This window comes from Cyanistes caeruleus, chromosome 3 (genome assembly GCF_971803275.1).
Source record: "Cyanistes caeruleus chromosome 3, bCyaCae1.hap1.1, whole genome shotgun sequence".
Taxonomy (NCBI): Eukaryota; Metazoa; Chordata; class Aves; order Passeriformes; family Paridae; genus Cyanistes; species Cyanistes caeruleus.
In genome coordinates this window covers 5,072,579-5,099,971 of record NC_141703.1, presented here as the reverse complement: position 1 = coordinate 5,099,971, position 27,393 = coordinate 5,072,579, and the positions used below count along the sequence as shown (strand labels likewise).

At 42.8% G+C, this 27,393-nt stretch overlaps 1 protein-coding gene across 1 annotated transcript; it reads right to left on the bottom strand.

Moving 5' to 3' along the window:
* Positions 1-1,375: 1,375 nt before the first annotated feature.
* UBASH3A (ubiquitin associated and SH3 domain containing A) lies at positions 1,376-27,330 on the bottom strand. Its single transcript, XM_023924526.2, has 14 exons — positions 22,500-27,330; positions 19,152-19,205; positions 17,154-17,340; positions 15,729-15,927; positions 14,879-15,048; positions 13,840-14,048; positions 12,920-13,046; positions 10,695-10,794; positions 9,602-9,724; positions 8,732-8,824; positions 7,598-7,742; positions 5,585-5,691; positions 4,971-5,077; positions 1,376-4,280 (listed from the first exon to the last, which is right to left on the bottom strand). Exons 1-14 carry the CDS (start codon positions 22,610-22,612, stop codon positions 4,143-4,145), a joined length of 1,872 nt encoding a protein of 623 aa, XP_023780294.1. The 5' UTR covers positions 22,613-27,330; the 3' UTR covers positions 1,376-4,142.
* Positions 27,331-27,393: the final 63 nt, after the last annotated feature.

Genomic DNA, 27,393 nt, shown 5'->3' with positions numbered 1-27,393 from the left:
ATGAATTCTCTTTTCCTATTTTTGCTTTTTTTGATGAAGAGTTGTGCTTATTTTCATAATTACTGTAGCTAGATCAAAGCTAACTTGGTCTGCTAATGTGTGTGTGTGTGTTTAGTCTTTTTATAAGAAAATTTAGATAATTAGTTTACTTGCTACTTTTATCATAAACTACTGTAATAACTCGAGGATTATCTGCACAACATAATTCCAAACTTGCTTCCATTTTAATGTCATCTTCAAGTCAAACTGAGCTCATTCTTGGATAGTTTACATGACTTTTTCCCCTTGCAGCACTGTTTGTTAGTACGTGAGTGACCTCCAGTGGTATACCTGAAAAAAATAAGAAGCCTCCTGCCTGGAATAGAACCAAGGAAAGCTGAGAACATCCAGAAATCTTGAATGCGTTACAGGTTGCTCCTGAGAACAGGACTTGTTCCTTTTGGAGATCCCCGGTGTTTTTGTTGGAGAAGAAAAAAAATCCACTCAACTGTTTTATTCCTCACATGTGACTTAAAACAGTGCAAAAATAGAAATATCTACATCTCTGAGTCAGCAGAACTGTGCATATTCTTTGCACCAATGTTAATGCTGGCGTAAGGAGAAAAACTTTGGAAAAATCAGGATCAGAACATTAATAGCATGTTTTATCTCACTTTTCAGAAGAATTTGTCTCAACTGTCTGTCCAAGCTCTTCTGCCTAAAAGTAGTCCCAAACAATACAATATTTGATGTTAATTTCCTTTCAAAGGGTATGGAAGAAGTATTATTGTTATAAAAATTGCTGCTCTTCCTCCTCATCCCTCAATCACACCAGACCTCATTTAGCCATAGAAATCTGAGATTTTCTCAGATTTCAGAATTCAGAATTTCTCAGATTCTCACAGGGGATCACGTCACCATAGATTAGTTTCACTGCAGGTCTTCATGAAAAGAATTTATGCTCTCACATTTTAAGATACAAGGAAAACATTCAGATTTTCAGGGCAGCATTAAAAGCATCTATCGAAGTCCATAACTTTGTAATGAAATGGGTCCAGTGAAAGAAAACTGCAATGGAGTAAAGCAACAAATAATTTTAGAAGTTGCATAAAAAAGCCAACCAACAACCAAAAAACAACAACAAAAAACCAAAACCAAAAACAACAAAAAAAACCAAAAACTGAAAAAAGCCAAAGAAACCAAAACAAAAAACTGGAAAATAATTTCCTATTTCTTTTGTTTACCACAAAAATAACTTGGAAGACTCCAAGGACATTTTCTTCATTTCACATGTGTTTAGTGATTAGTCTCATGCTGTGTACACACCACAGTAGGAATTCTCTCTCTCCCCCAAGCACCAGATTGTACAACCAAGAAACCTTGTATGTTAAAGACATAATTTCAGCTCTGATCTTAAAACGTGTTCAGAGCTGAAGCTGTACTCATGGGGTCCCCAGAAAGCCAAAATCAGGGTTCTTGTGAATAGAAGAACTTGTCCTTGCCCTTCTATTTTTAAGACTGTGAGAGTTTCAATGGATTCTTGAGTGTGCTGCCTGTTCCTTCTATTCATGTTCTTTCTGTTCAATTGGATCAAACAGCAGACATGGAGAAGTCTTTATAACTTTAATACAGTATTTTGTGACTAAGCATTTGTCCTCACTTCCTTAGCACTGTGATGTCTGGATTAGAAACCACCAGAAAAGAAAAGTTCCCAAACTCTTTTTTCAACATGCCCTGAAGTTTAATTCATTGCTTTCACTGAAGTAAAATTCCTTGGAGTGAGAATAATTCCTTTTTATTGAGAATAAAAGAAGAGCACAGTGGGATTTTGGTTTGAGCGTTTTAGGAATCTGCCTGTTGAGTATATTTAACTTGTCAATAGTGTTGTCCATGGACTGTGGGCATCTGAATAGATGCCAAGATTGGGTGGAGCAGTAAAATCCATCCTCTATAAGAGACAGACACTTTCCCTAGCCATCATGTTCTTCTCCCCTCCTGTCACCTGCCACTAGGGAGCTGCACACACTCGTTCAGGATAGGAGCTGGATGGACAATAACAGGATTAGACTGTCATTTCAGAAACATTATTCTGCAGACCAGAAGGACTGAAAAGCAAAAAGAACTATTTCATTGTTATGTTATACACAGTGGCACAGCAGCACAGGAAAGCTCTTTTCCTTAAAGAAAGGAGATGATGCTGTTAGAGAAATGAGATGGAGCTGTTCTTACAGGTTATTTTTCACAAGAGACTCACCCTGACAATACATCTGATGCCATTGGGTGAAGGGAGAGATCTCACTTGGTATTTTATTTTGGTATTTTAAAGGAAGACACAGATTCTTAAACCAAACTGGGGTTTGCAGACCCAATCTAGGATTAATGCATAAGAGCATTATGGAAAAAAATCCCATGTTATCTCCAGAAAGGTAGAAGAAAATCTGTAATGAAATTTAATATTACTAATTAATTAGAAATTACCAATCTTGTAAGTGGCTTTGCTGATTTTCTTGTACCATAGAGCCCTTTCTCAGCCAGACTTGTGAGTCACTGCCCTCCCTGCTGACCACAGAGGAGCCTGGCCACCATCTTCAGAGCTCAGAGCAAAATCATCCCTCACCACACCTGCCTCCTTTGGCTGACAGCAATGTGTGTCAGGCTGAGATGTGGAAAAGCAACCAAGCCACAATCCTCTCAGCACTGCAGTGGCATCCTGCTTCCCCTGATTACGAAAAGGTTGTGGTGACATTTGGTGTTTTTCTCTTTTTCTGAGACTGCAGCTGTAGCCACCTGTCTCCTGAGCTCGAGTCCTGTGCCCTTGGTCATTAAAGAGCTCCTGTCTTGGCCCTGGGACATTTGACTTTCACAGTAAAATTGCAGCACTGTCAGAAAACTGAGAGCTCAAGCAACTCCACCAGAGCTGGAAAGTCAGAATGAATCCCTGTAGCTGCACAGCTGAGATAACAAAATCTCTACATTCACAGCTAAAGGTGCCTGTCAGACACTTCTCAGCCCCAAAGCCAGAATGTTGGATGGGCTCTTCTGCATGCCCTGATGGCTAATGGCATGCAGGCAGATGTCACATAGGAGCAGGTAGTGAGGAGTGAAAATGAAAACATTTTTAGTCATGCTCTGAGAGAAACATTTTCATTTTTCCTTTCATTGAAAGAAACATTGTACTTTCTTGGAAGAAGTTATCTGATAACCAGAAAGGAAAAGCAGGAGAAAAAAATACACAGTGGAAAGGCATGTTCCTGTTTGTGCATGAAATTTCAGGGCTGCTTAATTAAGTTCCCTTAATTAAACACAGTGCCTAGAGAAGAGCTGCAGAAACCTTTCAGGTCACCATTAATAAATTTGGCACAAACCAGCACAAAGCAAAGCTGTTGTGGGGCAAGTGCCACCTCTGGAAGGGTTCAGAGTTAAAGCTGCTCATGTCAGTTTTGTCACCAGTACAATAACACAGGACATCTTTCTTTGTCCCAGAAACAACAATCAGTTGATTTCCCTTCAAAAAGGAATACTTTAGACCCTTTGGCAATATGCATCGCTTGAGAATTGCTGGATGAGGAGCTTGTGTGAAAGAAAATGGACTCCCTTCATAGAAGAGGTAAACACAGAGTCAGTGTGGTATTTGCTCTCACAGAACTGATGGAGTGAGCAGGAAACACAGTGGCTTTAGCAAGAGCTGGTCCCCTCTTTGGGTAGGAGTTGACTTTTTTTCAGTCCCAGTTTTTCTGTTGTCTGAAAATATCCAAGTGACTGAAGAAGAGAAAAAACGGAAAGGGAATTCTTGCTGGATGCAGTTTGGTCTCAAAAAATATGACATTATTTAACTTCAGTGCCTCTTGGAGTGGAATATCAGGTAGTTACATCCCTATTTATTGAAGATTTCTACACTCAGGGAAAGTTAAAAGGTACTTTCCTCACCACCACCAGAAGTGTTACTTCTCACTTCAATTCTGTTTCACGAGTTCATTCTTTGCAGTCACCAAAATAAAAACAAAATCCAGGCACCAAACTTGGGAAGTGTTTTTCTGTGTTTTGACAACTCAGAGAGGGCATTTCCCACCCTCTGTGTGTCTTCTGGATGAATCACTGCCCTGTGATGAACCATAACCTGCCTTTGGCTCCTTTTTGACAACTGCAAAGGCAGAGATGACCTTTTAATCTTCCATGACAGTATTTCTCCAGTTAAATGCTGCGTTTGCTCCATGAGTTAATGTCTTCACTGGTGGGTTGGCCATCTTCCATTTGTTCTCCTCTTTCTGTTCTTCGCAGAAACACATGCCCAGGGAAGGGATCTGGGAAGGAAGTTACCAGCAGGGTCATTGCTTTGACATGAACGGAGGCTTTGCTACAGAAAAGAGCAACCCCTGATATTCTGTCACTGCTGAAGTGAACAAAAAACAGGCTGGAAGCCCGAGAGGTGAAAGATGAACTTGTGTTATCACTCCACATTCATACGTGGTCAACCTGTTCCTGTGCCTCACTCTCCCCCACAGTAAAGAATTTCTTCCTAGTATCCACTCTAAACCTACTCCCTGTCAGTTTGAAGCCATTTCCCACTGTCCTGTAACTCCAGGCTCTTGTAAAGTTTCTCTCCATCTTTCTTATAGGCTCCCTTTTAAATTAGGCTGCAATTAAGTCACCCCAAAGCCTTCTTTTTCCACTTTAAAAGGAAGGAGACCAGTTCCAAGTGGAAAGGTTTCAAAATGTGCCTCTTGTCTGTAGGTGTTATGTGGCATTGACTTTCCACATGAAAATCTTCTCCAAAGACTCAGCTGCCAGTCACATTCAAAGCTCCCAGAATAAAATCCTTCTCTTTACCTCCAGTGCTTTGCTAAAAGTGTGTGAGATTGCCTTTGGAACGAGAGAGCTGATGTCACTGGTGTTGGCATGCTGTTACACACCTCTTGCTGCATAAGCAGTCTCCTTATTAAAAACATAATGAGACAACCCAAAGGCTTCCTGATGAAACCAAATCCTCTTACCTTCCTCACCATCTGGGCAAAGTCTCGGCTGTCTCTGCTGGGGAGCCCTGTGAGCGCTCGGGTGAGAGATGCCAAGGAGGAGCCGTGGCCCACCATGAGGATGATGCCTGGCACAGCAGGAAAAGCAAAGAACTGTGGTAAAGGAGCTGCAGCACTGCCATGTTCCCCATCAGCAGATGGGGATGAGGTGGCTTTGGGGATGTTCACCTTTGCAGACCTTTTTGATAATGTGGCAGAGCATGTTGTGATGGGCAGAAAGTATCTGGTGTGTTGAGCATGCCAGCTACTGATAGAAGGCATTTACAAGCAGAAAAGAGCTTTCCAGAAAAGTGTATTATCTTTTGCTGAGCTACATCCTGATGTAGAAAGGCCAAGAAAAGCATATACTTCTGCAATTTAGTACTCTACCATCTCAGTTTCATTTTACTTTGTTCATTTCTATCCCATAAATTGCATGTATGTTACTTCAGTGTAGCCCAGGACAAGCACTGAGTCTACCTTGAGCTCTCTGCAATGCCAACAGCTCACATTAAATGTGTTTCTGTTGGCAAATCTCTGCCAGCTCCTGTTACTGCAAGTGTCTGACAGAATATTCAAAGACCTGAAACCTCTACCTTTGCTGGGGCAGTCACTGATGATCTGTTTTATAACCGCAGAACTTCTGCTGACATAGTCTTCATAACTTTCTGATGGCACCAGAGAAGAGAGTGGGAAGTTACCCCTGACAATAAAATTACAGATATATGTTAATCTAGATGAACACAATCTTAGCATCATTGAATGACTACACCAGAGAAAAGGCACTTAGTTAAAAGGTTTATCCACTGACTTGGCTGACACACTGTTACCTCTGCTTGTCTGAAGCATTAGCTTCTCTCTGAGTAATTTCCATTAAATCTCACGGCTAAGTCTCCTCATAGCTCATAAAGCACCAGATGGAGGGAAAACCAGGCTTCAATAAAACTTGTAGTTTACAGTGGAGATTATTTAAAGCAGGATTTATGCCTAAGAAAAGCTTTGAGCAATTCTGCCAGCAAGGACCACTGCCCAGACATGGGCTGCAGAGCTGTCTGGGTTTTCCAGTCCTGAGTTCAAACAAAGGAGAGACACTCATGATGTGAATGCTTGCAAGATTTGGTACCTCAGCATTAATCTCTTCAAAAAACCCAGTTAATAAAAATCTAAAATAAAAATCTCTGAATGAGGCTTATCTGCATTGCTGGTCAAATGGATAGTAAAGACTTGTACTGCTAGAGTTAAAAAAAAGGTGTTTCCAGGGGCAATAATCACAATGCATCATTCCAAAGTATCTGACCACTCATGCTGAGACCAGGAATTCTTTCTTTTATATACCAGTGCTTTTCAGGCACCCCAAAAAAATAAGAGCCTGACTTTCACACTGCTGTGAATCAGGGCAGTGTCAGAGGTCTGGGCTTGGGTGATGAACAACATTTGCAGTGGTTGAATATGGTAAAACCAGACCCTGCTGTCCAATGAACTCAGCTGGAGACAATGAATGGACAGTGAATTTTGTTGATGCTTAATATTACATCTGGTTTTTACCCTTTGCTGGTGGTTCTTCAAGTGATTCTCAAACACTCATTCATAACACCTGGCACCCAAGGATTTTTTCAACCATGCATGTGATGGGAAGAAACTGGCGTTCTATGTGCAAGTTTATAGTTCATCCACCCTGTTTTTGCCTGGACCTAAGTGAGCTGTGAGGGGCCTAAACACTGTAGTTAACATTGCCCTAGAGATTTCCCCTCTGAACCTCCCACTGTGGTGTATTTGCAGAGTTTCTTTTGAGGCAAGTGATTTTGTACCAAAAAACCCTTAGAGAATACAGTCTGCTAGTGCAAAACACACCAGAATACCTGTGCTCCAAAAAAAAAGAAGGATTTTGGAGTCTTTATGCACTCTCAAACAAAGATACATCCTTGGCTGTAAGGAATGCATTAAGACATGAGATGTTTCCTTTCCCCCTTGCTTGAATACATGGGAAATCCCAGAGACAGCTGAGTAATTTCCTGGATCTGGCTGTGCACTGCAGACAGCGAGCAGCCTGGTTTGTGAACGAGATGAGGAGCTAGATTGAATTGGAGGTTTATCATTTCCTGCCGGGCTGTGGTTTGCAAGTGTTCAGAAAAGGCATCGACCCTCACCCCACCAAGCTATGAGGGCTCCAAAAAGCCCTTGCTGAGCAAAGTATTAATCTTTGAGCAACTTAAAACAGTGCCAGAAGCATCAATAAAGTGAAAGGCTCTTATCTTGCCTGTCCCCAAAAACCTCTTGCTGCTGCTCTGCCAAGGGCTGACTGACCTTACATAACATCACATTTCTTTGTCACTGGAAATCAGGTTATTCTTCCCATTTCTAAAGTGTTTTGCACACAAAGCAAAGGTAAAAGCAATGTCAAGGCAGCACCAGAGAAGGGCTGGTCCCATGCACAAAACGTTTGTGCTAGTGCACCCATGTGCTGGTGACAGCATATCTTATTTTTATATCCTATTTTGATCTGAATCACCCAATCTTTGCAGTGTTTGTAATGATTTATGAAACATAAAAGGACAAGATATCTCAGGGAAAATCCCCACAGCTTCATCAGCCAGACACAGAGCAGTTACCTGTAAGTTGTATCTATGTCATAAGATGCCTCCACCAGTTCTGCCACAGTCATGAAGTTAGGGATTGCTCTGCTTGCTTCCCACTTGGTCCATTCAAACAGTCCTGGTTCCACCCTGATTTTGACTTTTTGATTTAATTTAAGCCCTGTAAGAACAAGAACTGTATCTTATGAAAAAGGTACACTCAAAGTGCTATATGCAGTCTGCCTTGTTTGCTGTTGTACTTTCATTAATGGAAACAAATTACTTATTATCAACCAATTGATTAAAGGAAACCACCATTATATTCTTATCTAACTAACATAAAGGGACTACAAATTATTATTATCATTATCATAATCATGATTTTTGAAGCTCTCCTGTGATGCTCTGTTAGAAGGAAAAAACTCAGTTTTTCAATGTTGCAATCTGAATAAACTTCAGAAAGGAAATGTTTTTACCATTTTTTTAGAACATTTTGCTCAGTGTTCCTCAGTGGGGCAGTAAATCATCCAAACTGTCCAGTATTAGAAATGGAACTGTCTTGTCAAAAGAAATGTTACTTTTTGAGTATTCTCAAGAGGGGTTACTAAGGAGCAATAAATGTATTCTGATGTAAACATGGTACTGAGCTGTGAACTTGTTGAAAGGAACAGGAGATGAAAAAAGAAGAGGGAGAGGAAAGGAAGGGAAAGATGTTCTGCAATATGAAGGATTAAAAAATAGTTTGGCTTGCAGAAGAAAGTGTGGAAGCATCTGATTCACATTCAGATCCTTCAGAGCTCTGGAAACATCTGATATTTGGGTCAAAATATTTTCTGGAAGAGATGGCAGTGGTGATTTGATGAAAAGCTACTAATGTTGAATTTAAGCAGATAAGAAACACCTCTGTTTCATATAAAATTCTACTCTGTTCTAACTAGGAAGGACCAGAGTTACTGTGATACATCCCACAGAACGTGCACACACCAGCAGGTTTGTTTGCTGCCTGCATTACCACCTAGTCACAACCACCTTGCCTTCCCTGCCTAAAGAAAACCACAAATAACCACAGAGTCGTACATCTTCCTAATTGCTCGTGTCAGAGACTTCACAGAAGTTTGGTGAAGATGTTTCCAGTGTGGCAGAAGCACCTGGCAGGTTTTGCTGCCTTACCCTGCAGTATGTGCTGAGCTGTCTGCACGCAGCACAGGGCAGGGGACGAGTACACGTAGCTGACTGTCACCTCCTGGTCCAGCAGAGCTTCCCCTGGATGGCAACAGCAAAGTGTGACAGATGAGAAATGACTACAAACCACTTTCTGCAAAAAAACAGCTCAGAGCTTTGCAATTTCATCAACACGGGATACATTGACAGTCCCTTCCTATTCATTTTTTTATCCCATTATCTGCTGATTGAGCTCATTAGAAAGCTCATTCTGGTGGAAACATCAATTCTAAAATGAGTGTTGGAAAGATAATTACAGAAGATTTACACCAAACCTGCAAACAGCAGTTAGGCATTTGGCTATCTCCATATATCTGAGCCATCAGAGACAAACATTTGCAGCAGACCAGCACTGTCACAGTCATGCATCTTGCTCAGGGAGCACAAACAACTCCAACTGGTGAGTGGATTGAGTCACCCACATCACCCATCCTCCTGCAGGGAGGTGACCACACTGCTGACCACGGAGCTGCTTCCTCTGGCCAGCCCCTTCACTCCTCACTGCCCATTCAGGGACAGCTGCATAAGACATCAATCCCTTGCAGACAAGCAGCAGAGCACAGGTAGTGTTCTGGCTTCTTCCTTCTGATTTTCTCTGCCAGGAGTTGCAAGAGGGGGGGTCTCAAAGACAAATAACCAGCTGTGTTTTCTCTATTTTACAATTTAAGAAGATCTTGCAGTGGTTGCCCACAGAGAATTGTGGCCACAGTGAGTGCTGATAGGAAATTGTTCTGCTGCAAAGCCAGCATGAGCTTTGGCAGGTGATGACAGCCTGCTTCCCAAACCCTTCCATTTGCAGGAGGATAATATCCAGCTTACCTATAAGCCTTGACTGGAAAATACCACAGCAGGATAATGGAGGATCACATTCAAACTGCTTCATGCTGTCTTTCTGCCTCGGCAGGGAGGAGGGGAAGTTCAGATCTGCTCTGTAGTATTTCCCTGAAACAAGGCAGGACATTTTGCTGTGGCACAAGGGAGGCAGCAGCTGTGTTATGTTTGTTTTACAGTCAGTGTCTCACTGATGAAAACCAGACAGTGCTATTACCTTAAAGGGGGTCATGTTTTAAGGTTACAACACTGGCTTGGGAAATCATCTGTCCTGACAGAATAGCTCCCTCTTCTTCAAGCTCAGAAGGAGCAAATGGGGAGGAGGAGAGAAAGATCAGGAAATCAGGAGAATTTGGCTTTGTGGGACTCAAGAGAAACAAAAATTGACTCCCTATCTATACTCTTTTACAGTTGCCAAAATGACCAAAAAAACCCATTTCCACTGAATCAAAATGAAACCAATGCATGGATCATGCAGCAATAAAGTACCTCTCTCCTTATCTGGTGTGAATTCCTTGCACTAAATAAGGGGATTCTCCAGCATAGCAAGGGAGACTTTCAGCATAAAGCTCTCACTTGTGAATTTCTTGTTCCCCTCCTTCCTCCTGACACACACATTTCCCTGCTTTGGGTCAGTTTTCTTCACCTGAAAACACACCTTTTTTTTGAGAGAGAGAGGAAATTAGGTCAGTGCTGACATTTTATTTCCACCACAGATTTCCCCAGATGGAGTGTGACTGATGAACAGCCTATGATTCTGACTCAGGCACAGACAGGTGGAGGGGTCTGACAACCATCCCCTCGCATAGTGAGAGGTGACGAGTGTGCTCCTGTGATTTGTTCACGTACCAGTGAGACACAAGGGCTTGGTTTGCCTGCAGAATTTAGTGACCATAAACATGAAGGACTTTAGGACATTGTGACTTGGTTATGTGCGGGTCAAAGCAGTGCCTGACTTGTGCTGTTATCACTCCTTTGTGCCAGTGTTGACATTTACACAAAGACTAAATCTCTTCTACCATTACTGGGGTTGATTTGGTTTGGTGCTGGTTTTTGAAGATCCTCCCGTTACCTTACTCACCATCTGCAGTCAGGCACTGCTGAAGCCAAGATTTGCCAAAGACCTGATCCACTCTTTCCCCGTGGCGCATCACCAGCACCGCTCTCCGCAGGGCGGCGTTCTGAGACAGCAGGGAAAAGGGAGTTTCATAAGGATGAATTTCCTTATTTCATAAGGATGTTATCTATAACCTGCAGGGAAAGTCTGGATTCCTGGAGAAGAGACACTATAACAGACACCTGTCCTTAGGACAGTGATAAACCTGACTGGATCTCCACTAAAGGCAAATGAAAGAGAATCATAAAATCATTAAGGATCGCTTTGGGATTATTGAGTCCAACCTTTGGCTGATCAGCACGTTGTCACCTCAGCCACAGCACCGAGTGCCACATCCAGTTGTTTCTGGTACACTTCCAGGTTTGGTGACTCGACACCTCCCTGGGAACTCTGTTCAATGCTTGATCATCCTTTCAGTGGAAAAATTCTTCCTGATATCCAGCCTGAGCCTCCCTTGGTGTGATTTAAGGCCACTTCCTCTTGTCCTGTCAAAGGTCACATCCCTGACCCTCATGGGCTGCAGGTTCTATTTCTGTTTTAGCACTAGTGAAAGACACTGCTGGTGACAGATCTTTTAATCTCAGTATGGGAAGGAATCATAACTTTAATTTATATCATATGTTTGATATAAACAAAAACCAGAAAACTAGCTAAGATCTGACTGGTCATACCCTTTTCTACACCAGGACTAATGCAAAGATCTTCTTTCTTTTCCAAGTGAAAATACTGCTTCTACATTTTCATAACAGTGTGGCCAAATCAACAGTGTACCCAGATCTCCTACAAGACCACTGTTTTTCACTTAAACTGCATGGGATTACAAATAAGCTTGAAGTAATTTGGGGTTAGTATGCAATGCACATTAAATACAAATGAGAAGAAGATAAGGAGAAACAGGTCAAAGGTTTTAAAACTTTAAAAGAGCGTTACTGCTGCAGCACTGAGTGAAGTGCTCTGCATCTTCAGCAACAGAGAAGGGAACTCTTAACAAGTGGTTTGAGGTTGATATTCATGCATTCTGTTAAATACTTGCACTTCTGCCATGAAACACCCATCAACTGCCACAAGATCAGAGTATAAACCCAAGGTCTTGTGGTCTTCTTCTTCTGCTTGAGAGGAGCACAGGGGCCAGGGAAACTCTAGACTGGAGATGTGCCCATCTGCAAAACTTGTGTCTCAGGCCAAGCCTTGGCTCTGCCACAGATCTGACCTGGATAAGAGAGGCCAAGAGCCAGAGGAAGGATGTGTGACTTGTTCAGAAAGTTCTTACAGTCATATCCATGGTGTCCTGGAGGCCCCAGGATGGAAGTTCCCTCCAGGTGAACTCAGTTTCTCTGATATTAGCACAAACCAGCCCAGGGTTATTGCCCAGCACAGCAGGAAGAAAGGCTGTGGGGGCCAGCAAGCTAAAGGGGTTTCTGAACCCTTGTCTGTGCTGAAAGTGCATTTTGCCATCTCTGACAGAGCCAAAAAGGCAATGTTGGTACAAATGTGCTGTAGGAAAAAATCAGAGTCCTTATTTGTTTTGCTCTTCCTACCAGAAGACCAGTGAACACAGGAAAAATTGATACCTGTTGATTCTGAACCTGAGTGAAAAATGTGATCCTACCAGTGCTGTTAACCACTCCAGCTAGCTGTTCTGTGCAGTTATCTGCATGAGCTACATATCTAAAAATAAAGAAGAAAGTGGAACATTTAAATGTGATCTGGGGTGGTGGAAACCTCCAAGACAACATCCATAGAAACTGGACATAAGATCAGCCATGAACAGTGAGCCTAATTCTGATTTAATTCCTCTGCCTGAAGCCATGTGGAAGTCAGGGCAGGCTGTGCCTGTGTCTCACCTGTCAGACTTGTCTCCATACCCACTGAGGCTGTGCTCAGACAAACCTGAGCAAAGAACTCATGTGTTTTGCTATTATGACAGGAACAGGGAAAGATTAATGAAAGACAAGAGTGATATGCATCATATACATTACAAAAAAATCTGATATTATACAATACAGTGTGAGCTTGTATGTAAAAATAAACATACAACATAATAAATAAAATGGTATGTATAAATGTACAACAAAACTATGAAAACATGAGGGAGGAAAATGAAGAACACTAAATTTACTAAATGCCATTAATTAATAGCATATCTGCCAAAGCATGTGGCAAAGATAAGAAATGGAAAAAACTATTACCTGAAGAGAAAGAACATTGGTTGCACTCCTTGACATGCTGAGATTATGGGCTTCCCCATTCAGCTTTACATTGGGTTCCTTTCCAGCTTTAGTGAAGGGTCTCAAAGCTGTGTTAAAAACATATTCCCTGTAGGAAAAGCAGAAGCAGCACAAACACAAATAGAAGAGACTTTTGAGTCATGATACTGTTTACAGGATCAGCAAGTCAGGATTTGTGTTCCATTCAATACTTTTTGCACACCTGCAATCTACCTCATCACTCTGCTGTTCATTTGGAATATACCCCATAAAAATGAGGTTAAAATATTAGGAATTCATCATGTATAGTGAATGTAACCCTGCTAAAGTGGGACCTTCAAGCAGGAAATACTACCTAGTGGCCTCCTCCCTTTTTCTGAGACATCAAGAAGTGCACCAAAACTTCCCATCTTAGAAAAATCTGCTTTAATCTACAAGTAGCATCAGCTGTGCTGCAGAATGTCAGCTGCAGAATGAAGTGCAGGAAGCCAGGCAGGTGCCTTCTGATGCAGAGCACATCAACAAGATAAGGGTGGTGCCAAGGTGGTGGAGCAACCTTTGTGTGGTTTCATTTCAAGCTAACTTTGCAAGCCCTTGAATTGAGAAAAGAAGAAGAGACCAGAGAGCCAGGCTAAAGGCTGAGCCTGCCCTGGCAGAATCTGCTCTTTCAAAATTCATTAGGGCATTCAGGTTCTTCAAGAGTGAACAGGGGTCATCCCTCGAGCACCTGGACTTAGGAACTCTGTGTGTCTGCAGGTGCATGTCCTGTCTCTTTTCTCTCAGAAGACATCCCAGCATCCCACCCAGACCTTCAGGATTCCCCCTCTGCCCACAGCTCCCGGCAAGGAGGAACTGCCACGGCTCCTGAGCAGGAAAGCAAGGCCCATGGAACACCAAGGTACCTGTGCTTGACCCAGGTGTCTGACTCGTGGGCTTTCTCGGTGTAGTTCTCTGGGAGGAAGCCCCTGCAGCCGGTGCGGTGCGAGGTGCCGATCACCCAGCCCTCGCTCACGTCGCTCTGCTGCCGTGGGTCCACGTAGATCAAATCCCCAGCATTGATCAGGAGCTCGTCAATGTTCTGGGGCTTGTACTGGAAGAGTGCCCTCAGCCTCTGGGGGGACACACAGCAGGGTCAGGATGTTCCTGTGCTGCTCAGGGGATGGTTGTTTGCCTCTCCTGGACACAGAACCGCTTCTGTTTTCCACTCTGCAGCCTGCTCCTCAGCAGCATTTTGGCAGAGGAAAAGGACACTACCACACTTACTATATGTGTAAAAGCAGGCACTTGGTTTTCACAAAAATACTTTTTTCCCCTCTGTAACTGGTACAGATGTATTTGAAAGTGAACATAGATCTGACCTATTTTTGTGATTGCTTGCAGCTCTCCTGAGTGTGACTAAAATCCAATATGAGACTTGAGACAAAGTGATTTACTGGTCTGACAAAAAGCTGTTGAACAATCCATAGTTAAAATTTGGAGATGAGAACTGAATCTTAGTTGACTGGCTTCAACTGAGATTTTGCTAAGCAGAAAACTAGCAGCGAGAACTGATCCCTGCTCACTGCTGCAGTTTTCATCATGGCAGGAACAATCAAGAAAACTAATTTTGCTGAAGGGAATTTTGCTGCAAAACTGTAAACTGAAAAATCCTAGAAGATACTGAAGGATCATGATTTCCTGTCTCCTGTTTTCTCACGTCATGGTAAGATTAGGTTTTTTTCTGCTAGGGTTTGGAATTAGATTCTGAGACATGCAGGACAAGCAATCTACCAAAATAAAGGTATAATCTACTGATTTAGGAGAAAATGGTGCTGGAAACTACCCTGCACTTTGAAACACTGTGCTGAGCAGGCAGAGATTTTCTTAAGGCTGGAAAAGGCAAATTAACTGTAGCAAAGAAAATTAAAGGCTCAGGAAATGAAATAAATCTGATTGCAGTACCTGGTAATGCACAAAACGCATGTCCCGTGAATAGAGAGCAGCCACCCACTGGCACGGCTCCCCTGGGTTAATGCATTTGGCCAATTGTTCCAAAGTCTTCTGATGGTGAGGATAAAACCTGTGGGCCAAGGTAAGGTGGAACTGCTTCAAGGAGGGCTTCACGTGGCAGTCTAGGGATGAAACAATCACATCACTACACAGAAACAAAGGTTGTTTAAAGCTCCTCTTGTTTTATCCTACACAATTTGCATGATGCAGGAAATATCATAGTAACTAGTGGTAGAGTAGATCGACTGAGTAATGGTTTTGAAGGGTGTCATGGTTTTAATTAATGCCAAAGTTATTCACAAATGTGGACTGGGTTTGCTTCCTGGCTTCACCCCTGAGGAAATGAGGAAATGATCATGGTTTGATTCCTCTCCCAGGCTGAGATGTACTGAACGCGTTTCTCCCAGACAAAGCAGCAGTGGGGCTGTGCCCCTCCAGTCTCCACTGGTGATGCAGATTCCCTTGGAGAAGATATTAGGCACTATTCCCAGGGATGCAGCCAGGCCTTCAAGCTGGGCCACAGCACCATGAGGGTGGAGATGTGGGGAGTGTTGTGTCCCTGAGCAATCACCTGCCAAGTTGTACACAGGATCATTTCAGCTTCTAGGCAAAAAGTGCTGTGTCTTCAAAGACTAAAACATGTTCCTCTGGCTACTCTGCTTGCAAATCTGTAGGAGAAAAGGCTGGCTGCTGGCAGGAGAACATTATCTGAGCTCCCCTGGAGACACAGGGAATGTTTTCAGTACTGTGGCTATGCATTTGTGCTACAACCCACTCATTTTCCCTCTGGTGTTGGTCCTACCTGCCAGGGCTGAAGCCTCTGATGAGAATGCCACAGCAAACTCTTTGAGGACATTTGCCTGGATGTCATCAATGAAGAAGCCAAGGTAGCTGGGAGATGCATGTAGTGTTAGGGAAATGGATGGTGGAAAGCTCTGGGAAAAGCTGTCACCAACTTGCTTTAAGATGTCATACAGTAATTCCACTTTCTGGTCTTCACACTGAAAGAAAACAGAGGAGCAGCCTTTACCCAGCAGCTCACAGCCAGTGTTGTAGCCTCTGTCATACAGCACTGCCAGAAAACTGTGGGGCTATAAACTTCCTGAGAAACACAAAATACCTAGGAATTTGCCTGAAATCCCTGGCATTAAACCCAGCAGTATTTGGCAGCTGGATCTGCACAGTCCTGGTTCTGTAACAGGAGATGGAGCCTTCAACCCAAGGTGTATCTAGCCAGGGTAGGAAACAGCCAAAATATTTTACCATCTGTCAGGTGTGCAGTAACCAGTCTGAAATAAGACGGGGATCCTGATTTCCCTCTTTAATTTTAAGTAGGAATTTGTGTTACTGTTATCTTACAGTCCTTTACTGAGATGTGCAAGGTGAGGGCTGCAATGCTGTCATCTCTTCCAGACAGGCCTTTAAACTTGATGCCTCCCAAGAGCATGGCATTCATCATTAATTAATGAGGTTTGTTCCGTATAATTGTGTTTAATGGTGACAGAGAACCAACCACCCAGTATTTTGCAACAAAATACTCTTATTTTCACTGTCCCTTCTTTTTGGCATCACAACCCACCCTTAGGGGGAAGGAAGCACTTAATGGTTTAACATAGAAGTATGATGAACAAAGTAATTTTTGTCCAGCTGCTCTAGCCCAAGCCTATTTCAGCACATCCCAAATACAGCTGATGTCCATGTGTTGCACCATCAACATGCTAAAACTGGATTCCAGGAGGCTCCAGAGTTTTTCCAGACCAGTCAAGTGCTGGACTTCACAAAAGATTTCACAAAATCTTCAGATCCAATAAAAAGAGTAGAATGTGGGACATGCCACCACAGCAGAGACCTGCTGATGGGGTTCTCTAGGAAGGCAGAGCTTTTCCTGAGATTCCCACAGGCTTGCACCAAAGCTGCCTGCATCCCGTGATAACACTGTCCCTGCTGCACAGCTGGCTGATGGCTGGGAAGGTTTATCATCCCAAATCCATGCAGCATGGAAGCCTGACAGCAGCTGGACCACACAGGGCTGCTCTAGATGGATCAGCTACCCCGAAACATCTCACTCAAACATTAGCTGTCATCACTCAGACATTAATCAGCGGGCCTGGACCTGGGTCGTGTCATTTGACCGCCAGCAAGTTCTGGTGTCAGACACCCGCAGATGGCCCAGTTTCACCAACTATCACCCAGCTGAAATGTGACCCTTGCACTCCCCTTGCCTCACCGTGAAGAAGTCGCAGAGGGTGACATGGGGGAAAACCTCGTGGGCTCTGTTCTTCCCGCACTGGCGCTTGCTCTCCTGCCAGAAGTCCTGCAGGCGGCTGTGCAGGCGGCCCGTGGGGCACAAGTAAAGGGCGTATTCCTGAGGGATTGGGTCATCCAGGGAGGGGTCATTGCAGTGGGAATGCAACCTGGAATCAAGAGCAGAGCACCGAGACTGAGTGTGTGCACCGCTGGCTCTTCCCTCGTGTGGCTGAAAGCCTCCACAGCAGAGATCAGATAAAGGAAATGCAATTTTATTATTTTCTTGCAAGTGAGAAGCTGAAATAAAAGATCTTTTTCCTCTCTGAAGCATATATATATATATATCTAAAATATATATATAAAAATCTAAGTATATATACAAATAAAATATATATATTTATATATTTTTATGTATACATAATATATACCCATAATATATACATAAAATAATGGAGAAATTATTTTTAAATTAAAAAGCTCTTTTTCCTCTCTGAAGCATATATATATAAAAATATATATAAAAATCTAAGTATATGTACAAATAAAATATATATATTTATATATTTTTATGTATACATAATATATACCCATAATATATACATAAAATAATGGAGAAATTATTTTTAATTTAAAAAGCTCTTTTTCCTCTCTGAAGCATATATATATATATAAAAAATATATAAAAAACTAAGTATATGTACAAATAAAATATATATATTTATATATTTATATATATATATAATATATACCCGTAATATATGCGTAAAATAATGGAGAAATTATTTTTCTGCTTATTTTTTGAGTACTTTACATTTCATTATGTGCCTTCACTTCTATCAGTATCTGAAAATGAGAGAAAATAAAAAATATCTTTTTAGAGTTTTGTCTTCCTCCCCACCCCCCCCATTCCACTTTTTGATAACTGGAAACAAAGGACTGGAGGAGGAAAAAGGCAATGGGTGGAACATGTTGAAGAATGACATAATTGAAACTAGCTGAAATTTGAAAAAAGCCATCAAAAAGAGCCTTTTTATTCAGCCCTAAGAAAAGCAAGCAAGACAAGTCAAAAGTGCACAAGGAAAGGTCAGAAGCTCAGATGCTGTGTGATGATATCGTTCATCGTGTCCTTCACGTGCTGTAAGTTTGTCTTTGCAGCTGTTGGATTGGGAGTGGTTGTTGGGAAGTGTGGCAGCATCACTGAAAATTATTTGGAAGGAACATTCTCAAATGCCTCCTCTGGATTTTCACAAAAGAAAAGAAAATAGAAGAAAAAAGCAACTGAACCAAGGGGAAAAAAATTAAAAAAGCAAAACAAAACCCAAAAGAAAGTGCAAGGAGACTATATTTAATGTGAAGGTGAATTAAAACAACGAAAAAAGATCAGTTATCAGTACATGAATGAGATGTAAACACAGTGAGACTCGTGAGAGGGAGGAGAAAACTTTGTGGCATTCAAAGCTGAGAAGTTATTTAAATTATTATTTATATTTATTTAATATTTATTATTATTATTTATATTTCATTATAATTTTTATTATTGTAATAATACCTCCCTCTGACCATTCAGCCTTTTACCTTACTTTGTGATGGGTCTTTCTGTTCCCCTTCAGCTGTTATTTCTGCATGTGTTTTTAACTGCAGTCATGAGTTTACAAGAATTTTCCCTGTTTCTTTGTTCCTTAAGGAGACTTAAAGCTGAGGAGGATTTTCTGACCAGACCCATGAACTGACTCATTGGTAAAACTGGCTGCTTGTTTTTAATTTACCTGGACTTTCTGCAAGTTACCTTGTGTCCCAGAATCAGTACAAATATTTCTCTGAGTGAAATAAATGGGAAAAAAAAATCAATCTTAAATTCAGGTTTGTTTTCTTTTTTTAGGGAAGCTAACTTCAAATTCAGTGACAGAATGAGAACATCAAAAAGGATTTTTAGGCAGGTTTAATGTGAAGGCACACCTTAGAAATCACAGGTACTTACCATTTTACTGCATCTTCTATTGTCTTTTGTCCAGTAGCAACCAAGGCTTTTTGCCTAGAAAAAGCACAAAATTGGATCCTCAGAATACCAGAAAGAAAGCTTTTATAAAGTAAAAGCATTTAGTTACTATGGGCATCAAGTCTATTTTCCAGCACAGGCAGGACCTTTAGCAAGAAGATTTTCCTAGCAGGTGTTACTGCTCTTGAAACCAGATAACTTTTTCCTCACTGCCTTTAGTCTTTAATTCCTGGAAGATTGGTAACCTGTCCTCCCCTTCCTTTGTCTTCTGGAGGTGTTTCCTTAGCAGCCTTACTGACTATATGAATTTCCTTGGGGTTAGATAAACCATCTCTCCAAGCACTGTAAGAACAACTTTTTCTTGGTTCTTAGCAAAAAGGTTTTGATTCAAGATGCCGAGCCAAACATTAAAACTAAGCAAAACATGCTTATATTGGGGTTTGAAATCTGGATTGAGGATCCCCCCACAGCCAGCAGAGAGCCAGATCTAATCCAGCAGCTCCATCCAAGCTGAGGGACAAAATCTCTCATTTCTCTCTGTTAACGCAACTTCCACTCTGGGCTGGGATTTGATTCGCATTTCCTTTTCTAACTAGAGCTTTCAAAAGGCCAGCCACGTGTTTCACATGAGCAAATCTTTGTGCCTAAATACTGGGTGATGGGGGAAGGATTCCAGTGTTCAAGCAGCAGCTGCACTCATGAAACCCATTTCCACCCCTGAAACGCACCTACAAACTTCTCAGAAGGAACATGAAGGGGAAGCAGAGACAGAAGATGCTGGAAAAAAACTACTGAATTTCCTGTCATTTGCTGATGTCTTTCCTTCTCTTTTGTGGCCACTGGCTCCTGAGGGCACTGAGTTGTGTTGTCTCCTTCCATTTTTGTTCTTCATCCATCCCCGTAGCATCCAAACACATGTCAGCAGTGTGTGCATTGAGCTGCAGGACTCACCCTTGTGTTCCCTCCCAGTCTTCTGTCTTCTCTTCAGAGTAAAAACCATACTTGGGCTTCTTAATAACATTTATATGCAGCCATTGCTGGCTCTTCAGTGAGGCTCAGCAGGGATGAGGACAAGCATCACAAACTTTACCTTCTACCTCTCTTCTCCATAAAGTAAATCCAACTCCATGGCCGGATCAATGCCACGAGGTCTAAAGCCAGCTCTGTGACTGAACACTGCACGTTTCCTTTCTGTGCCTTGGCTGAGCCCTCTCTCTCCATCACACCAAACACAAACAACAGTGTTTGTGTCCCTCTCCTCACTCAGCCTTTCTTGCTGAGCCCTGTGGAAGCGTCAGTGGCAATGATGCCAGGGTTCATAACCACTCATTGCGCCTCTGAGTGAGTGTTTCACCACTTCGTGTCACGCCTCTCCTCCCTGGGGCAAGCTCTGTGCAAACAGCTCTGGAGCTAAAACAGAGCTTGGCTTCAGCTTTTCTTTACCATGGGGCCTTCCAAATTAAATGCAATTAGACAAGTGAGACCTGAGGCCATGAACTGCCATCCTGCTCGGTCCCATCTCGTTGTTCTCTTCTGCTCCTCTCCATAGCCATCCCCACCTCCAGTCTCACCACAAATGTTGGCTGTAGGATGATTTCCAGCAAGGTTTATAGAGACCTTAGCACTAGGGGTGCATCAGGCTGTGACTAATCCTACACTTCCAAGATGAGAAGTGAAAACTAAAAAATAATGCAAAGAATAAGTTCTGCATGTACCAATTTCTCTCAGATAGACAGAAGAATAAACCAATGAGAATCTATAATGAAAGTAGATTAAAAATAAATCTACAGTGATAATAAGTTGGCTCTTCCCTAAAAACTGCTGGCACAGTTTCTTGTGGAAATTTTTTGATCTTTGATCTTGACCCTCACATATTTGAGTTTTGTTCATTGGGGAAATGCTGCTTTGGCCTGTTGGTTGTACATGATGGAAGATTTTGTAATACTTCTACCCCACCTCATATTTCTCAGGCCAGGACATCTCAGAAGAAATTTTTCACTACTTTCATTCATGGTTTAATTGAGGGACAACAGAGACAGCTAAAAGGTTTTTTTAAAAACACAATCAAAATTTTGAAGGTCTTAAGGTCAATGATAGGAAATATTTTTTTTTAGAATTGCTTTTTGATATTTTGTTACCTTACATCAATTTGCACAGTATTTCTGCTGCTGCTTTTTGATTTTGAACTGGGAAGCACAAAGTCATCTCAGTAACAGCAGAAAGTGTTTTGAAGGGGATTGGAAAAGCATCACATAAAGCAGAATAAAACTTGAAAAAGTAGCCATTACTTTGGGCTGGCCCAACTTACATTATTAACAGAGAAATCATGAGCCATGTTTTCAGCCCACAGCTAAAATCCCACTGTGCATCACTGGGAGAAGGGGACTCACAGTTCCCTTGTGAGCTGTGCCCATCGTGTCTGACATTGCTACCACAGCTGTTCCCAAAAAACAACACAGCACTTAAAAATGGAACCCCTTCCACTCAATTTTCAGTCAAAAGGTAGAGAGATATTGCTCTTCTTTCTAAAATATTTTTTTTTTATAAGGGGTTCTTTGATACTTAAATAATAAGATTAATTTTTTTAACAGTTTGAACCAAAATGTCCCTACTTGCCATCCAAAAATTGGAAAATCCTCCCCAAAACTTGCCTGTCCAAAAGGAGAGATGTTTGGGGGAGGAATGATTGGCACTTTTCTTTTGCAGTAACTTGTTTACCTGTCACCAGTTATTCTCTCATCCACTGGAGTTTCCAAGAGTAGTGCCTCATTTTTCGCTATGACATTTTCTAGGCAGGACATGATTTTTGGAATTCAAGATTCAAGACAGGAAGAAAAATTGAGAGACTTATGGGGCATCCTAAGGGACAAAAAGTGTTTCCAGTGACACCATCCAGCAAGAGATTTTTTGCCAGGCCTGAAAAAAACCCTCTGGTTAGAAATTACATCCATGTTTAATTCCCTTATAATAAAAGTAATAAGCAGAAAAAAAAAAAAAAAGAAAGAAGATGCATCCCAAGAGCAAACTATGGTCAACTTCTCAACTCATGGAGAAGCCTCCCAAAACTCAGGATGTGGAAGGGTGTGCATCTTTAGATTTACACAGTATTTTAAGATACTGGATATTGAGCAGGTTGGTTATGCTATGTGGGCAATACACACTGCTCTACAGGAAATTCAGAGGTCTGATCCCTGCATGGAGACATCACCCCCAGGAGCAGCACCATCTCCTGATCAAAAAAACCAGGCTGCCTGTTTTGAGATTTCATGGCAAACGCCTCACATCTTAAATAAATCTCGCTGTGCAAAGGCAGCCAAGCACACTACTCACGCGATATGAGCCGGGAATCCTTTGGCCAGGAGAGGCTCGAGGAGGGCAGAGGTGCTCCTGCCCCGGTGCTTGGTGGACACCTTTGCGTACAGCTGTGCCTCGGCCACTGCCATCTCCTTCGTGTCCTCCCCTCTCCGCGTGCTCAGCGCTGGCAGAAACTGGGAGGTGGGAGGAGGATGTGAAGGAGGGAGTCAGAAAATGAAACAGAGAGAGAGAAAGAGGCGGATAAAATAAAATAAAGAAACCTCACTCCCCTTGTGATCTTTTCTGACGAAAGGCTGACATCCTGTTTTCATAGAATCCACGCCTCTGAATTTTTGTCATAGGGTGGCTGAAAAAGCAAAAGCTTTTCCTATCTGCCCTTGCAGAACAAGATGAGGAGCCCAAAGGTAACAACCACAGTCAGAGAGGGCTGGCTGAAGGGGCTGAGGTGGAACCTTTTAGCTTTTCACTTTAAACTGTCTCCTGAAAGCCAAGAAACCCACTTGAGCTGCAACTGCACTGGGGGGAACAAGTGGGGCTGTCCTACAGCGTGTAGGAACTTAGTCTGGAGGCCAAAACTTTTCTTTTGGGCTCAGTTTCCAGGTCCTCCTGCCCATATCATGTGGGGCTCCTACTTTGGTCTTCTTATCCAAAGGCAATGAGCAACCAAACAGTGGAAGATTAAACTCAATGTCCCATCTAGACACCACACCTGAGGCTGAGCTTGGAGCAGCTCAGGGTAAAGCAGGGAGAAGGACTTGTCCTTTCCAGTGGTGCCAGTCACACTGGGAGCCTTTGCAGAGCTAACCCTGGCTGGTCCCCAGCCTTTCCAGTGTGGCCAGAGTGTGTGAATTGGTTTTGGAGACAGTTTTTTCTGTCCTCATTGTAGGAATCAGTGTTCTCTCTGGAGGATGGGACACCTCACCCCATGGACTGAAAGGATCACCTGAGCTGCTGGTCACCTGAAATGAGCCTTCATGTTTTCCCCACTTTGGCTGAAACTCCCCTTGGGACACCTGACCAGCTTGAGCTGGTTCTCCAGACATTTGGAGAACCATCAGAACTATCTGAGGCTTGGTGGGGAGAGTATCCCCATTTCCAGGGAAGGCTTCTGAAAGAGTGACACAGGAGATGATGAAGGATTCTTGATGTCATGGTTAAGTTAACAGGATCATGATGTAGTGTCCTCTCCTTTGGAAGTGCCACTCTCCATCATGCACAGAAATGGGACTGAAGAGCTTCTCTCATCTCAGCCATATTCCAGGGATGTGGGTTTAATCATGGAAAACTCTCATTTCCTCCCTTGCCTCTCCTGAGGAAGCCTTTTACACTCCTGTGGCTTTTTGCATCATCCTTCCTTCTCCTTCTTCCCTCCACCCTTCCCTCTGCCGGGAATCTCTCTTCTAAGTGAAAACAGCACAGCCAAATTATTACTACTCTTGAGCATTCCTTGCAGCTGAATGCACATTTCCATTTTCTAATTGCCGGCGTACAACTGAGTTGATCCTTCAGCAACATGAGACGCTGCTTTTTCAAAAACCCTGTGCAGGCACACGGCTAAACCAAGTGAAGGAGAAGCAAGGTGAGTCTGTGAGCTTTGTGTGCTGAAGAGATGAAGCCCTGGGGCTGATGCTCTCTGCCACCCACAGCTCTTGGTGTTCAGGGCCCTCGGTTTTGACAGAGGATGAACAAGTGCTCACGTGGCGTTCGTGGGGCTCCTTTGCCAAGGGGTTGCAGGAAGGTTTGCAAATCCCACAGTGTTGCCTGGTGTTCTTAAGCTAATTAAACAGCGTGCTGAATTTTTATCTCCCCCCTTCCGTAGCTATGCCATCCGGGGCCACCCGATACCCCTCTCCAGGTTGGGTTACACGGGCTGCGGCCGCGATGCCGCGCGCAGCGGCCGGCTGGAAACCCTCCCCGAGCAGAGTGGCTCAGCAAACTCTGACCTTCCTTTGGGTTGCTTTTGATAATGAAGAAGGAAAACAGTTTTGCTTTTAACTATGACTTCTCAGGAAGAGGTGAGTGAAGGTTTGGGAGCATGTGATAGCCTGTGAATAAGTGAAATGTCAGTGTGCGGCTTGCATGTAATTTAGCTCACAATGCTGTTTTGTTTGCTGATGGGCAAATTTGCACCAGCCAGAAGGTTTTTGGTTTAAATATTTAACAGTCATGCTGGCAGATTCTCTACAAAGTTTAATTTACATTCATTGAAATGTAGGTGAAATTTTACCAAATGGAAGAGCATAAACCTTATGACAGGTGAAAAATACGCCAGGTTATATTCCATTATAGATATAATGTCACAGATAAAACATGTATTCTTTGTCTAAAATGTGTCACTGTAAGCTTTTTCTGGGACTGGTTTTACAGCTTACCAGCTCCACTGTCTTTTACAAAACTGGACCTATTTCCCACCACGGTGAGCTGAAAATTCTGATTCCGTTTTCCATTGTGCAACCCCAGAGTCAGAAATTAGGATTTCAAATCTATTTGCCCCGAATTTTAGTGTGGCTCATTTCAATTGTTTTTTGTTTGGTTTTTTTTTTTTTCCCCTGTGTAGTAAGTCATTAAAAGTTTACTGGAGTAAAATTCCCCTGAATGAGGATCCTGTAAGGTGCTGTGCCGCTGTCCTATGCCTTTTAGTCTTTCTCTTGTTTCCTATTTCAATTATAGATCAGGGGGTGGATTCACACCCCCAGTGTGAGTTATTAAAAGTAGCTCCGGTGCTTAGACAAATCTGACCAAAAATTAACCTCTATTAAAATAGTTTGCTGGTAAATTAATTATAAGCACTTCCCACATGAACATTAGGTACATAACGATGTATTGTGTCCAGCTCTGAGATCCTCAGCACAGGAAGGTCATGGGCCTTGCTGGAGTGAGTTCAGAGGAGGCCAGGAAGATGCTCAGAGGGATGGAACACCTCTGCTATGAGGAAAGGCTGAGAGAGTTGGTGTTCTTCATCCTGGAGAAGGCTTCACAGAGACCTTGTGGCCTTCCAGTACCCAAAGGGGGCTACAAGAAGGTATAGATGAGATATTAGGAAGAAATTCTTCACTGTGAGGGTGGTGAGGCCCTGGCACAGGGTGCCCAGAACACACCCAGATAGGGGTGTGGATGCCCCATCCCTGGAAGTGTCCAAGGGCAGTTTGGACACTGGGGCTTGGAGCAGCCTGGGATAGTGGAAGGGGGTGGACCAGGATGATCTTTAAGGTCCCTTCCAACCCAAACCATTCTGTGACTCTATGACAACATTATAATGATTATTTTCTTTCCTTTTTTCTTTTTTCCTCTCCCATTGAGTCAGGCTCAAGAGACAAATCCCACGACTGGAAGTCTTGAAATCATCTCTGTTACAGAAGATGAACCGCCAGTACCACAAATTCAGTTTACCTTCAAAAGATTTTTCTTCATACCACAAGCAAGAGTGGACCCGAGTGCAGATGGATCTGGTAGGGACAATCCACAGCCCTTTGATCTTTCCCATCCCCACTGTGGCCACTGTGTCCCAGACTGTGCTTGCCCACCCAGAGCAAGCAATCCCCCAGGAGGAAGAAACACGGCCTCCCTCCCACAGGTGTGAGGTTTGTCAGCTCAGTGATGTGATGACATCTTGTGTCCACTTGCACACTCAAGCATTTTTCACAGCCAGATCATTCACACAGAAGGAAAGGTCTCCCCACGCTTTTCAGACACATTTTTGAATGGTTTGTTTGAAATTTTGTCAACCTGGAAATTGGTCCATTAAAAAACCTGAATATAAAATGCAGCAGCCTTGGAGGATTAGCATGTCTGTCTGCTGCTTCCCATAGGTTTCAAAATAGCCATGGGTTCCAGCAGAGACAGGCTGAGCTTCCAGAGTGAAAATAGAGCAATGCAATTTTCTAGTCCATTAGCTGCTACAGCTGTCTAAGATTTTTGGCATACCAGACACCAACTCCATTGCCAAAACCAGTTACTCAGCAGCTCCTGGGAGTCTGAGGAAGCTGGGATTTACCAGAGAGTCTATAAACCCCTGAAGACGCTCCTTATTCGTGACTGATTGTATCTGCCAACCTCAATTATAAAGCCTGAGGAATGGGGAAGTGAAGAGCTGTATGAACTGAAATTGAAGATAAGGTTCTGCCAGTTCCTGTGTGCACTCACGACCCACCTGTGTTTGCTATTTCCCCTCAATTTGCCCTTTGTGTGTCAGAATACATTTGAGACAAGTGAACCACTCATTATATTCAGCAGAATCTCTTGTTGTTTTCCAGACTGGTAATATCACTAAGCAGAGATCAGCTCTGGAGGCTGGTGGTGGGTGAACATGTCCAGCTCATGAAATGTATTCTGCAATGTACTGATGAATATTTTAACTTCAGATGCATCTTTTTGTATTTGAAAACTCAAGACTTATCCTTGAGCCATCACTCAGTTCTCTTCTTGCCTTTACAGCAAAACTTTGAACAGATCACTTTTTCACAGTTTTTGAGACTATTTAGAGGATCCTGCTTTTTTTTGCAAATTTAGCTTTCAATAATTTTCAGTTAACCTTGCTTCCAAGTCCAAAGGGACCAGTGACTTTCTCCTTCTTGGCTTGAACTTCTGTTTATGAGCTGCATACAGGTTTGATTACAGACAGAACAGTTCTGAATTTAATTCTTATCTCAGGACTAAAGTTTTCAGCAGAGGTGTGTAGCAGTGAGGGTGGCTACAACCATCCTTAAAACTTGAGTGTCCCCTGACTCCAGGGAAACTGAGGTGCAAATGAAAGGAGCAGGCTCAATGGAGTGCCCGAAAACAAAAGAACTTTAATAAGAAAATAAAGTAGGGACAAGACCCATAAGCCATGCACAGCACAGGGACCAGGACTAGGCCCAGACACAACAATATCTAGGGGCGGTCTGGGGGCGGAGTCTGAGGGCAGGGA

Coding starts and splice junctions, on each gene's coding strand:
- UBASH3A (XM_023924526.2), bottom strand. CDS start 22,612: ATGGCAGTGGCCGAGGCACAGCTGTACGCAAAGGTGTCCACCAAGCAC. Junction 13,047..13,839: donor GACACCTGGGTCAAGCACAG/GTACCTTGGTGT, acceptor CTTTTCCTACAG/GGAATATGTTTTTAACACAG. Junction 10,795..12,919: donor CCAATGTTCTTTCTCTTCAG/GTAATAGTTTTT, acceptor CTGCTGTCTCAG/AACGCCGCCCTGCGGAGAGC.